Source organism: Pseudopodoces humilis, chromosome 2, assembly GCF_049639895.1.
Source record: "Pseudopodoces humilis isolate 2021_Gansu_Grassland_sample_001 chromosome 2, ASM4963989v1, whole genome shotgun sequence".
In the NCBI taxonomy this organism is placed as follows: domain Eukaryota; kingdom Metazoa; phylum Chordata; class Aves; order Passeriformes; family Paridae; genus Pseudopodoces; species Pseudopodoces humilis.
Window position 1 is genome coordinate 23,127,013 of NC_142201.1, and position 13,870 is coordinate 23,140,882.

The window sequence follows — 13,870 nt, forward strand, 5'->3', positions numbered from 1 at the left end:
TAGTTGGATTACATTTCTCATAGTATTTATACAAAATAGAGTGATTTATTGATGAGAAAGATCCCCTGTAATATTACTGGACTCCAGCACACCTGTCACCATGCTCTTTCAAGATACAGCATTTCCATTATGTAATTAATCTGTGTTTTCCATCTTCCACGGCCACACTGTTTAACCAAGGACTTTAGGAATAGAGGCCAAGGTAAGGGGAAAGTGCAATACTGATTTGGAAGAGAGAAAATTTTAATTCTCTTTTCTCTTCTCCAACTATTTGCTTGCTGTAAAGATGCTGTAAAAAGTGATTACTCTTTAAAAACACAGTCCAAATGAGATGTTATCTTTGGGATTCCCAAAACAGAGGCATCCCAAATCTTACCCCGTGCCAAAAAACCCTAGGAGATTATCTTCAGTGTGGATGATTTGACTTAAGTATCGGGCATTTTAAAATAAAAGAAAGAAAAATTCATCTTCAGGGATTTTAAGTTGTTTTATCTAGTTTAGCTGATGCACAGTTTTTAACTGCAGATAAAATCTGCAGTTGAACTGTGCCATTTTAGGTTTCTTGATCTGCAGCACACCAAAATTCACTGTCACAATCAGTATCTCTCAAGTGGTTCACAGGCTCACATATGCTTCCAAATGAAGGAAAGCTTTCTGCAGTAAGAAATTTGCAGTAGAGAGCTATTTGTAACCTACTGCCTCAGTTTAGTCAGAGCTACTTGTAAGTACTCATAATTCATTTACAGGAAAATACTCATCCTACTGGAAATAGAAGAAAACCTGAATTCATTGAAATTGGGATTTGACCCTAATTTGGGAGCAGTACAGACAGGAGAGGAGAATCATGATACAGGGAAACAGATAAGCCAGATTTATTTTCCAGCAAGAATTGAAACTGGCAATTTAGCATGCACCTGTGTTATATTCTTAAAGCCCACTCAAATCCATTCTAAGTGTTAATTTTACAAAAGTGAAACTGCTTGGTTCAAAGGGGAGCTTAGTGTTTATTCTTTCCACTTGTAGGCTAAATGTTTTTGTGCCAGAATGAATGGAGAATGTGTATATCTTGACAGTCTTCTTAAAATTTGACTCATTATATATTTCCATTTTCTTTTCCGTATCTGTTAACTTCCAAATATGATATAATTCTAAAAAAAATCAAATGTGACACTTGATAAAGATCCTGGTTTTGTCTCTATAGAGAGTATCCCAATATGGTTGAATCTAGGCAAGCCATGGGAACATGAAAGGTATTCACTGAACTCTCTTTAGGTGCCCTTAGAGAAGTACAATAAAAAGCAAGTATGTGCCTGAGCTGCCCATAAAGTATGAAGCACATGGTGTCAGGTCAATTCACACAGCCAATCACCCACCCCCGCCCTTATAATAAAGTATTTGTGTCACAAATAAGTTATTCTGTAACTTTAACTGAGCTTGTCCAATTGTTTCACAAATTCTATTAAACAAGAATCAAGGAGCAGTAACTAATCAAAGCTGCAACTAATCACTAAAGGCTCTGTCTATTATTAACATACAAAATGGCTCAGTGATACCTAGAACTGTTGTTTTGTTGGTTTTTTTTTTTGTTTTGGGGTTTTTTTTCTTAACAATGGCTTGAAAATATGGTTGGTTGATGATTATGCTGATCTGTAATATGTCTTACCTCTGATTTGTTAAATTTCAGCATAGAATAGCTCAGTTGTACTGATACAATGAATGATACCAATGCAACAAAACAAAACTGTTTCTAGAGCTGTCAGATGAGTTACACAAGCTAAAGGAAATTCATCAGAATTTAATTTCTGTTCTATAATTTAATGGCCAGTATATTTGGAAATCATTTAGGGTGGGACTGCTTTTTATCCTGATAAAATATTCATCTTCTGGGTTATCTGTATTTATGGTCTCAGGGGTACGTGCTGTATTCTGCTGAAGCAGAATATTCTCAGCTCTATCTTGACTTCACAGTTGAATCTAGTTACATACTTTTCCTTCTTCCCCAATTCATTTAGTATCCTGCCTTCCATGCCAGATTAAAATAAGTCTCCCCATTACCTCTCCCCCATGGGGAAAGAGATGGATCCTTCTCTAAAGAGTGACTGAAATTGTGTGTGAGGACAGAGTTAGGATCTTAACGGAGGTACCCCGATTCTCTTTTGAGGTATTATCCTTAAACTTATGCATAAAATGTCACAGATATGACAGAGGAGTAAGGTCTAAACAATGTCTAGGCCATTTTCTTCTTCTCTACCAAAACTGTGACCATGACCAAGGTATAGAAACGAGCACACATGCACACATTTACACACACACCTGCATCCCTCCACCCCACAGCAGCATCCTCATTGTGCAGAGTATTTATCTAGCAGAGACTTGACCAGGAATCAGTATAGTTAGTGTATTGGAAGTAGAAGTGGGGTATGAGGAGGGGTTTATTATTGCACTGAATTGCATAAAAGGCAGAAATTAATGTGTGCATGGACATATGTATATGTGGGTGTACATATATATACCTACTATATACTACCTACATATACCTACATATAGTACTGAGGATGTAATCATCATGCACTGATGCCTGTGCACTGATTTGGAATGACAGTATTGAACAGAAAAAAACAACTCATCCTTATTGTAGATTCAGCAGATTTCATTAGGAAACAGGGGATTCTGTGAATCGTGCACATGGAACTGGAAATCTCCACACAACTGTTTCTGTAGATTCCTCAGCTGTTGTTCCCTACAAACACAGCAGCTTAACTACAATGTGTCATCTGCCCAATTTAAATTGCATGTAATACGTTTAGTTGTACACTGAGGAGAACACTATCCCTAATCTGCTCTTTTTTTCTCTTAGTGTGCTCGCTATGATAATGCATTTGCTGCAGAAATTCTAATTGACAGAGGAGTAAATGTAAATCATCAAGATGAGGATTTTTGGACATCAATGCACATAGCCTGTGCCTGTGATAATCCTGATATCGTCCTGCTACTGCTACTAGTAAGTAAGACAAGCCAATGAATGCGTTATGTGCTTGAAAAGGAGACAGAATGTAGCACCCTAAGGTCTGAAACTGCTGTATGAATGCAAGATATTTCTGTTAATGAATAATATCAGTAAAAACATATACAATGTTTGTTTTTTCTTGACATTGCTTTGGTGCTCAGGCTTTTAGAAGGCATTTTTAGGACGTCAATGAGAATAAAGTGCAACCATCAATGTCAAGTATCTCCTATTTCTCCCCTGTGGTCCAGAGCTTAAATCTCTGATAAGCACTCAGTCCCAAATGGGATATTCAGATAATTTCCTTTCTTTTCTCCTTGTCACTTTCTGTTAAGGGTTGAGTTCTCAGACAATCTTATAAAAAGCTTCCTCTGAAAAATAAGTATAGGCTCACTTATGCTCAGTATTCATAAAAGGTGTTTGTTGACATGGTCAAAATGAGACACATTTAATATTTATGTAAACAGCTTTGAATTTTTAATGCTGAGTTTGCCCAATAATACAGTAATAGATATTGTATTCAGCCTTTGTAGAGAGCAGTAGTGTGCCCAGGTGGCCAAGAAGGCCAGTGGCAGCCTGGCCTGTATCAGCAATAGAGTGGCCAGTGGGACCAGGGCACTGATTTTCCCCCTGTACTTGGCACTGGTGGGGCCACACCTCAAATCCTGTGTTCAGTTTTGGGTCCCTCACAGCAAGAAGGACACTGAGGAGCCAGACCCTGTCCAGAGAAGGGCGGCAGAGCTAGGAAAGGGGCTAGAGCACAAATCCTGTGAGGAGCAGCTGAAGGAGTTGGGGTTGTTTAGGATGTAGAAGAAAAGACTCAGAGAAAACCTGAAAGAAGGTGGGGGTTGGCCTCTCCCGCCAGGTAGCAAGCAACAGGACAAGAAGAGATGGCACAAGTCACACCAGGGGAAGTTTAGATTGCATATTCAGAAAAACTTTTTGTGCTGAAAGAGCAGTCAACATTGGAATAGGCTGCCCATAGAAGTGGCAGAGTCAACATCCCTGGAAGTATTTAAAAGGTGTATAGGTGTGATATGGGCATGGTTTAGTGGTGCACTTGCAGTGCTGAGTTACTGGTTGGACTTGATCACCTTAAATGTCCTTTCCACCCTAAATGATTCTCTGGTTCTGTTTTGTGCTTCCATTCCTAGAACCACAAACTGGTTTTATGCAATGGTACTAATGCAGCTCTCTCTCAGTTCATGTGATATTCACAGTCTGACTTAAAGTTTTTTAGTCTTTTTGTATAGTTTTAAAATTTTTATGTTATAAATAGGTTGTTGCAAAGTCAGTTTCTTGTCATGCTTAGAATTGCATTTCAGTGTTACAAGTAAAGGGAAGGGAGATATATTTTTAGACTATATACTTGATAATACATTTCATGAAAACTCTTTGGCAGATTATTTAGTCCATTCTCTCTTCTCAGACAAGAGCTAGGCACATCAGCTTGTCCAAGACCAAATCTTCAAGGATGGGAACTCCATAAACTCACTGGGCAACCTGTACAGTAAAAAGAACAAAAAAAACAAGAACACTCCCAAAAATAAGATATATCTGATTTTAAACATTGTCATTGCTCCTGACAAATAGAGGATAAAATTTCCAGGTCATGTTTTATCTCTTGTATTACCTCGATCTGTCCAGTGTAGATATCTCTGAAGCCTATGTACCATTTGTATTCTGCATGTACTCTTAGACTGATACACAATTTAGAACAGAGCAGTTTACTTATAAAAATTCTTGTACTATAGAAAACTCTTGTAATGGGGGGAATTTTCAGAAATTCTGAATGCAGTGCTGTTGTCATTAATAGGAACAGTTTAGGTTATAGAGGACACTTGTAAAATTTCCCTTGCCCATTTTTGCAAGAAGCTCGATCCAATTAAACTTCAAGTATTTCTATAAAGGGTTATATCCAAAATAATTTTCCAGTGTTCGTCATTTGAATGTTTTTTGGATTTGGTCCCTGTTTGTTACAAGCTGCCTTCATCTGAAGGTTCTAAGTATTTTCTGATAACTTGGTTATCTAATATATTAAAATATAAATAAGCAGGGGTACATACATGTGGATTTTTGCAGATAAAATTTGAATCGTCCATATTATTTGTAATAACTTCTGGTCATTTTGTCCACATTTAAAGGCAGAGTTTCCTTGACTAGATAAATAATATCTTTATACTCTCTATTCTAGAGTCAAAATAAAGAGTTTTAAATTTTGACATTTAAAAGTTTTTAAGGAGATGGCAGAGGAAGGGAAATATTCTTTGGTAAGCAGTAGGTTTTGAACCATCACATTAATGTTATCTTTAATAACATTTGACAAAGGGAAGATGAAAATTGAGGTTGGAGAGACGTATTTTTCACCATTCTGCATTGCCTTTGCATGAGCAATTCATATTAGAAGTTACTTTGCCTTGAGGTTAGTGTTTCATGGACCATGTCTAATGTGTAGCGTGAGCCTCGATAATGCCAATATGAGCTACAGTAAGCTTCTATTATGCCACAGTTTTTCATTGGAAGAAAAAATAATACTTCTTGTAACCTCAGGGATTACTTTAAAATAAATACTTTTTCTGGACTGAATTTATAGCCCAGACAATACCATATTTTCTGTTTTAAAGATGTGACCTAAAAGGTAACAGCATGGTCCTTTAACTACTCAATTCAGATTTCTGGAAAACTGTAATGGAAGCCAGTGGGGATTTCCTCTGTAAGGACTTAAAACATTTTTTGAAGGTGGAGTAGGAAAAAAAAACCCAAAAACCAGGTATATGTAGATCCCTGAAGGCTATCAATGAAGACTTGTTTAAACACTCCTGGTATCTGACTTCACTCCACTTTTGGTGGTCTTCATTTTTCTCTGGCTGAGACAAGGTAGTGACTTCTCATTCATCATCTAAACTGCAGTAACTCACAATTTCTTCTTTCTGGTGGATAGCAATGACAAAATCAAAGTTCATTCTAGTTCAACTAGGAGTGAATGTAGCTGTTTGCAACGTGGTAATCTGCTGTCGTGTCCTGTTGGAAGGCTATGGGAATTTTAAGTACTGGTTTTGGAACAGATGCAGAATGAAATGCTTGAAGCTATTTCTTTCCATAATTTCCAACACTTTACCCTAGGCGGTATAGCTTTCCAGGGACGTATTTATAACTTGTCAGTTTTGTAGCTGTCAGCAAGGGGAGGGGGAGCCCTGGCCTGAACAGCCAAGAGATGCATCCCTGTCTGCTTAGCAGTCGGTCAATGAGCTTACCCCGCGGCGCCACTCACACGTGAGGCGATGCAGAGATCAGAAGTGGTCCACAGGGGTCTGGCTGCCATACATGCCGATCAGGTGGGAAAGGTCACGCTCATCAGTCACTGCTCAACTGCACCAGCATTGCATATTCTCCCCGTGGCATCGGGAATTGCTGTTCATGGATTTTGTATGAAGGAGGCTCCCGTAGCAGGTTGAAGAGAATGCTGAAGTGTCTTTCATTTAAGAACAAGTATCTGTAGGCTTATATACAGTTGTGCCCACGTGAAATCTCTTAAGAGTATGAACAGCAATCAGATTTATTGTAAGGATCTGCTCTGTCTTGCCTCACCGCCTTTTGAAGCCTCAGGACTGGATGTGCTGTAGGAAGTTCTATCCGGTTGGGATGTGGTATTTTTCATCATTTGGGGTGCATTGCAACATTGTATTTCATATTAATTCCCATGTATTGAATTGAAACACTAGCCAAGATTTGTACTTTAGTATCCAATGTTCTTTGTCCCATGCTACCAGAGCTGCAGAATGTCCAAGCACCAGCATTCAGATGCTGCTCCTGCTCTGTGAGCTTCAGCAAGTGCTTAATCCTCTCACTGTCCTTTAAATGGCTACAGGTTTAAACTGGTACCCATCACTTACATTCTAATTGTTCCTCCAAAAAAGACAATTTTTAGCTTCAAATACTTTTAACTGATAAATGAGTAACTTTCACTTTATTCCTGCGCTGTTCAAACTATCTTTTTGTCATGATAGCTCAGCTCCACACAATCTCTCATTCACTCCCCCCAGGTCAGGATCACATGGGTAGAAGTGAGAAAACTTCTGGTGAGATCAAGACAGTTTAATAGGGAAAGCAAAAACTGCACACATTTGCAAAGCAAAAGAAAATTAATTCACCATGTTGTATCAGCAGGCAGGTGTTCAGCTATCTCCAGGGAAGCTGGGCTCCACCACATGTAACAGTGTTTTGAGAAGACAAATGCCATCAGTCTGAACATCCTTCTCCTTCCTCCTTCTGTCCCCAGCTTTTTATGCTGAGAATGAGGCCATATGGTGTGGCATATCCCTCTCAACAGTTGGGGCCAGCTGCCCCTGCTGTGTCCCCTCCCAGCTCCTCTGCACCCCCAGCCTGCATTGGTGGGGTGAGGAACAGAAATGACCTTGGCTCTGTGTAAGTGCTGCTCAGCAATAGCTAAAACATCCCTGTGCTATCCACACCCTCTTCAACACAAATCCAAAACACACACTGGCTACTGGAAAGAAAATTACTCAATCCCAGCCAGAACCTGCACACATGTGGTGGAATAAACATTGATGCTGCTGCAGTTTTGTATATTAACATTGTCTACTCAGACATTAGGGTAGGTAATAAAAATACCACTTTGTAGAACCTTGTGTTTTCTTTTTCTTTTAATTTTTGTTCACTCTGACTACATTATTTTTATAATGAATTCAGAGAATTAGCACTGGTTCACATTCATATTGAGTTCCCATATTTAGTTATTTTTCCCAAGGTAACTATGGCTGTGTTGCAAACCACAGGGTTTCTTCATGACTTGCTGTTTATGACACTTTAATTTCAGAGCATAGCACAAGTAATCATCGTGGAGCTGCACAATTTGGCTCACACATTACACATTGATAACTATGATTTTTATTTTCTAATGTAGCTTTGATTTTGGTTTGGGTTTTTTTTTTCCCTTCTCCCACTCCCAAAGAATCATTAAATCTTTTGATATTGACTGACCTGAGGTTGAGACCAACAGAGAAAAAGAAAGCTGATGAGGCTGTATTTTTATGGTGTACTTCACTTCATTTTGCTATCATAACAAGGCACCTTTCAGTGGGCAACATGAATGTTAGATTTTCACCATCTTCAATGCAGATGTTGGCATGTAGCACAGTAGAGATTTATTCTTTATTTATTCTTTCATAGATCTGAAAGCATTACTGGGATAAACCTGGAACTTAATTAACTAGAAAAGGAGAGATCAGGACTTCATCCTCAGAACATTCTTAATACATTTTTTTAATTGACCTTACTAGGAAAAGTAAGTGTACCTTCTGTCTGCTAACTAATTAAATGTTTCTTCATGTACTTTTTGGAACCTAGAATTGAAGCACAAAATGGAAATCTGGCATAGAAGGCTAACAGTACAAATTTAAAAAAAATAAAATTGAAGCTGAATATTTTTTTCTCTCCCCTACTTAAGAAAATCTGTTCTTGGCAGTGTGCAAAAGGGAGTTACCATAAAATCATTCATTATATTTACCGCAACATTAGATGAGCAGTGTCAGGTATACAATACTATCCACTGTATGTCTAATCCACTTTTGATTTTGGTGTAAAATCCCCTTTCCAAAACCAGATACGTTTTTTACTGGAAAAAATGTGTATGAGCTGACTTTCTGGTTTTAGTAGAAAGGAAGCCTTTGTGGGGCTGTAACTCTTTTTTTCTGCTGTCCTGTACAGTTGATAATGGCACATATCTGAGGTCATGTAACCGGACAGCAGTTACATGGTTATTTTGCCCTTGTTTGCAACTGTATCAGGCTGTGTAAGCAAGCAGAGATGAATTATCAAAATGCCATTACCTTTAAAACTTAAAGAAAGGTCTTTATATTTCATAGTTCCAGAAACAATTACTTCCTCAGAGGAAGCAATTCTTCCCTCCCACTCAGTCTTGCTCAGTATGACTTCCTTCTTTGAGTCAATATAAGAGGAAGCAGGGAAGGGGAAAGAATGAAGAGCAGTTAGAGGTCACAAGGAGACAGTGGCTAACAGTTTATAGTATAAATGATCATGTAGTCCAAAAGAAAAATGATCCTTCTGTCTTTGTAGAGGCAGTTACCAATATTTGGAGTAAGGAAATTTAAATAGCATTTTTTCTGTGAATGCTGTGGGTATCTATTTGAATTCACTCACAATTTGCAGAGGCTGGTGGATGTGTGAGAAGTGTAGGAGGGAACTTCCAGAGAGTGTGTACTACTGGCTTTCATCATTGCTAGCTAACATAGAACTAAACTAGATGAAGGCCACCAATTAACTAATCTAGATGATGCCTTTTAATGAGCTGCTGAACACCAGATGGCAACACTCATAGGACACTGTAGAAATATTATCCTTTCTCCATAAAGACTGGGGAAAAGGGATGAAGCTAGCTAGTCATAGAGCACTAAAGGTGGTCCAAGGAGAGATAAGAACAGGAGCCTAACAGGACACAGCAAAATGGTCAAACCATTTGAGTTTGAGCGCTAGTGTGAAAGTAATGAGATAACCTAGAAAATAAATGAGGATAATATAAAGAGAAAAGAAATAGCATTGAACTTCAGTTGACAGGAGAAATAAGCAATGAAACAGAATTTGCAGTTCACTGTACAAAGAATGCTAAATCATGACATAAAGCAAAGCCTTTTTACGTGGGAAGTAGCCACAGAAAGTAAGACTGAAGAATCTGTAAATATTTATTTGATGTCTAGAAATCTCTCTCACGCACACGCACACGCACACGCACACACACACACACACAAACACACAAACACTTTCCCTCTCTGCCTCCCTTCCCCCTTTCATCCTTCCTCCCTCCTTTCCTCCCAGGTGGAAAACATTTGGGATTGGGGATAAGACTTGGGACATACCATGGCTTATAACCAGCAGATCTGTATATTCTGGAGTTCTTAGCATCAGAGCATTTCCAGAAAACAAAAACTCCTGGAAATAAAAGAGAGTTAGACTTGTTTGAAAAAATATTGCCCCCGGTTTTGGCTGTAGCAGGTCAGGAAAAGTATGCTGAGAGATGGACAACAGTCACAAAAATGGGGCATATTGTATAAGCTTCACTCTAATTCTCATTTTCCCCAGAGAAACTGGATCAATGACAAGATAATGAAAATCAACATCTGGCTTTGATCTTCAGTAAACATAGTTTTGTGCTTTGAGGAAGATGGTCTGGGGATGTTCCACCACTGGGGGATATTTGTAGAAGGTGAAATTCATTCTTTATGCCAAGCAGCCTCTACTTGAATCACTGACATAATTATTCTGTGTGCTGCTCATGGAGTAGCTGGGGATTTGAGGACAACTGTTAGTTAAATTGCAGAAGTGAAAAGCTGCTTGGTAGTGAAGAACTTGGTAACAAGAAAACAGCCTAGCTAATAATAGAGAAATGGGCCTGAGAGCTGCTGAGGTTTTAGTAGGATTGGCCCTATGACCTTATTTTACTTACAGTTTTCAGTGATAAACTTGAGAGGAAAAATAGGGGTATGATAATGAAATATGTTGAGGACAATGCTGTGATGTCTTCTTATCTATTGGGATAAGTATTATAATGTTGTGCAAAAATAATTGGGTATCTTTGAAGACTTAAGTAATAAAAATGGCTTGAAATTTCATTGTACAAATACAGAGTCATGCCCTGAGCAAAAGACATTTCTGTGGAATCAGCTGGATTCACACATCAGCTGGAAATTTAGAAAAAGACCTCAGAACTTTAGTCAATTTTAAGACAGTTGCATGCTGTAAACATGTTACTACAGGTAGGGAAAAACAGCTTATTGGATTTTTTAAAAGGAAGATGTTGCCAAGAGAAAGGGAAGAGTGGTTTTGCTATTGTCCAAGTATGATAGCCTGCAGTCAGCCGTCTACAGCCATGTTCAAGAATGGGAAATTGTACTAAGGAAACCTGCAAGGATAAGTGTGGGAGTAAAAATCTTGTCTTAAGAGAAGGGAGTAAAAACTATGTTATACTTAAAAAAATCAAAACAGAGAGTTTGTAAAAATTTCTGTAAATATATCAGGATAGAGCAAGAGGTAAGCAAAAGGTTTAAAGCCAGAAGTTACTACTAGCATGAAAGCAAATGATTGCAAAGGTGTCCAACAATAAACTTAAGGGAGAAATTAAACTAAGCTTATGTTAGGAGACATAAGTTGGAAGGCAGCATTCCTTGCAGGAGTAATAGGGATTAAAAAAACCCAAACCTGAAGCCTAATTTGCTTTAAAATTGATCCTAAAGTTGTGAATGAGATTGTGTTATGTGTTACCTTCATTACCAAAGTGATGCTACAGGAGATCCATTCTATTATTGTATTTCCACATGACAGCTGTTCAGAGGGCTGTGTGGATATAATTATCCTGATTGTGTTCTTAAGACAATAAAGTAACATCCAGAGGATATTAAAAACACAATATCGTGAACAATAAATAGCAAGTGAAGTTATTTACTTTGCTGCCTGTCAGACTATGCTAAATTTCTATAGCCCAAAAACAGACAGGAGAAAATTTCAGGGAAGAGCACAATTTAGAAAGAGAAGTTAAGTACTGGGCAAACATACCATTTTTCAAGCAGTTGAAATATTTCATTTTGTTTTTAATACACTTTCCAGATATCCAAAAGCAAAATATATAATGGCCAAAGAGCATGAATTCAAAGGAGAAAAAAATAGTTGTTTTTTTTTTTTTTTTCCACAAGAAACTAAGCCTGAAGGCCACAAAATCTAGATGTTTAGTCTCTGGAAGTAAGTTGAGAATGGAATTTAGATCAGTAATTAATTGTGTGACTCAGAAGTATTTATCATTTAAAAAAACCCAAAAAACACCTGGATTTTCAGTGGGAAGAAGGATGTTTTATTATTTTTTTTAAATGTTAGTAAATTCTGTTTCCAAAGGGCTGACATTAGGGAAGACAGACATTTCCTAGCCAAATTTCAGTAAAAGCATTTGTTTAATTGGTTTATGGGATTGGAAAGTCAGTATAATTTAGTAATCATAACAAATAATGCATTTCTTTTATTTGAATCTATACATCTTTGTGAGCAATATTTTCCAACAGTGACAGATTTTGACATCAAGTATTGAAGAAAACTGAACTCAGAACCAGACCTTGAATCACCATATCATTAGGATTTAAGCCAATTTTTTTAAAAAATGAAGTATTCATCCCAATTTTTATCATTAAAAATATAATTAAAAATTGTACCATTAATGAATAAAAGAAAAATTATTTTATCATATTATTGAATATATTATTTATTTGTGTGAGAACTGTCCCCGAATGCTGAAAAAAATCCCCAAACCACTCAAACCAACAGCCTACTCTCTCAGTCTATGGCTTTTTGTGTGTTTTCATTTCTGAAATACTGGAATGAAATATCGCTTTGGCATAGTTTGCAATGCATAATTTAAAAGGGCTTGGGGGTCTGAACCTGTGAAAAAATAACCATCAAATGAACCTCCATGAATTCTTGAATTTCTGAGTGAGCTAGTAGGGGAAAATGCAGCACTGATACAATCTATCAAAAGTTCAAGGACAACTTACCTCGATATCTTTACCACCATAAAGACTGATGTGTAAAGTCATTGGAAAGAAAACTGCTGCAGGAAAACCTGGCTTACATACTGAAAGCAGATGGTTTAGGTAAATTGTAGCAGTGCAGGGTTAGTGGGGCTAATAAATGAGGTGACATGAAGGTCATTAAAAGACTCACGTTTGCACATGTGTTTGAAGACTTTTCACTTAGAATTGGAAAGGTGGAGAAAAAGCATTAACTTTCCAAATCTAGAATAATTGGTGTGGACTATGTGTGGAAAAAGTAGGTAATTCAGTTCAGGTTAGAACAATATAAAATAATGAGGCTGGGTTGGATAGTGAAATGTAGGAGTTAAAGTCATGAAAAGAAAAATAGTGGAAAGTTGGATGTATTTTATTTTTTCTGTTTTGATAATGAGCTTGAGGAAGATGTGGTTACTGCCTGCAAGGATGAAAGGCTAAAAAGATGTTGGAAAATATATAAAAGCTGGCTTATGAAAGCACAGGAGAAAACTAGCCTTTATATTATTTCTGAATAACCACTGTATCTTCAACTATTTGAAGCTGAAGCTTATTAAATCAGACTTGTCTTAAATTTCAAATGACTCCCATTAGAAACTATGATATATTGTGAATTTTTAAAACATAGTAAATAATATTTTTCCAAGTGTTAAGTAATGGAAGGTATTTGTTGAATTAAAGTGAATACTGCAAAATTACTGACTTGTATTTATTGGGAAGAAGGATGTTCCTTAAAATTATGACAGTACTGGAAGGCGGAAAAATTAATTTTCTGGGATGAAGATCAGAGAATGGTAAGGGAATGATTATGGACAATGGTTTCTTGTCAAGGTGATAGGCAGCTGATAGATTAATGCCTATTACTTCATCATTGACTGCTAAGATTACACTCCATGAGCATGAGGAAAAAAAATTTGTCCAATGAAACACATAGATAAATCCTTGATGGATGGCCTAGTATTCTGTCTTTAAAGTATTTATTTCAATTTTGTGTAAAATTTCATCACTTTTCCAATATATATATATTAATCCACAGAGACCAATTATTGCAAATAGACCTAGAGTCTTATGTTTAGTTAATGTATAAATGTCAGCTGTGGTTATACTTGTATTGCTAGGATTTATAAGCATATGTTTTTCCTTTCATATAATCAATTTCAAAATTTGGCATGGAGTGTATACTTCCCCACAGCTGTATTAGGGACCAGCTTGCTGCTGTCCCACATAGCAAATTACTACTGACTATGACTGGAAGATTTTCTTGCCTACTGCACTTTATTCATTA

The 13,870-nt window shown here is 37.2% G+C and overlaps 1 protein-coding gene across 1 annotated transcript in view; it reads left to right on the forward strand.

Annotated features, from left to right (window-relative positions):
* Nucleotides 1-13,870, forward strand: part of MYO16 (myosin XVI) — a 262,514-nt gene that overhangs the window by 25,867 nt on the left and 222,777 nt on the right. Inside the window, exon 3 of the mRNA XM_005516607.2 lies at nt 2,858-3,001. Coding sequence (XP_005516664.2) covers nt 2,858-3,001 — 144 coding nt within the window. The remainder of the gene's footprint in view (nt 1-2,857; nt 3,002-13,870) is intronic.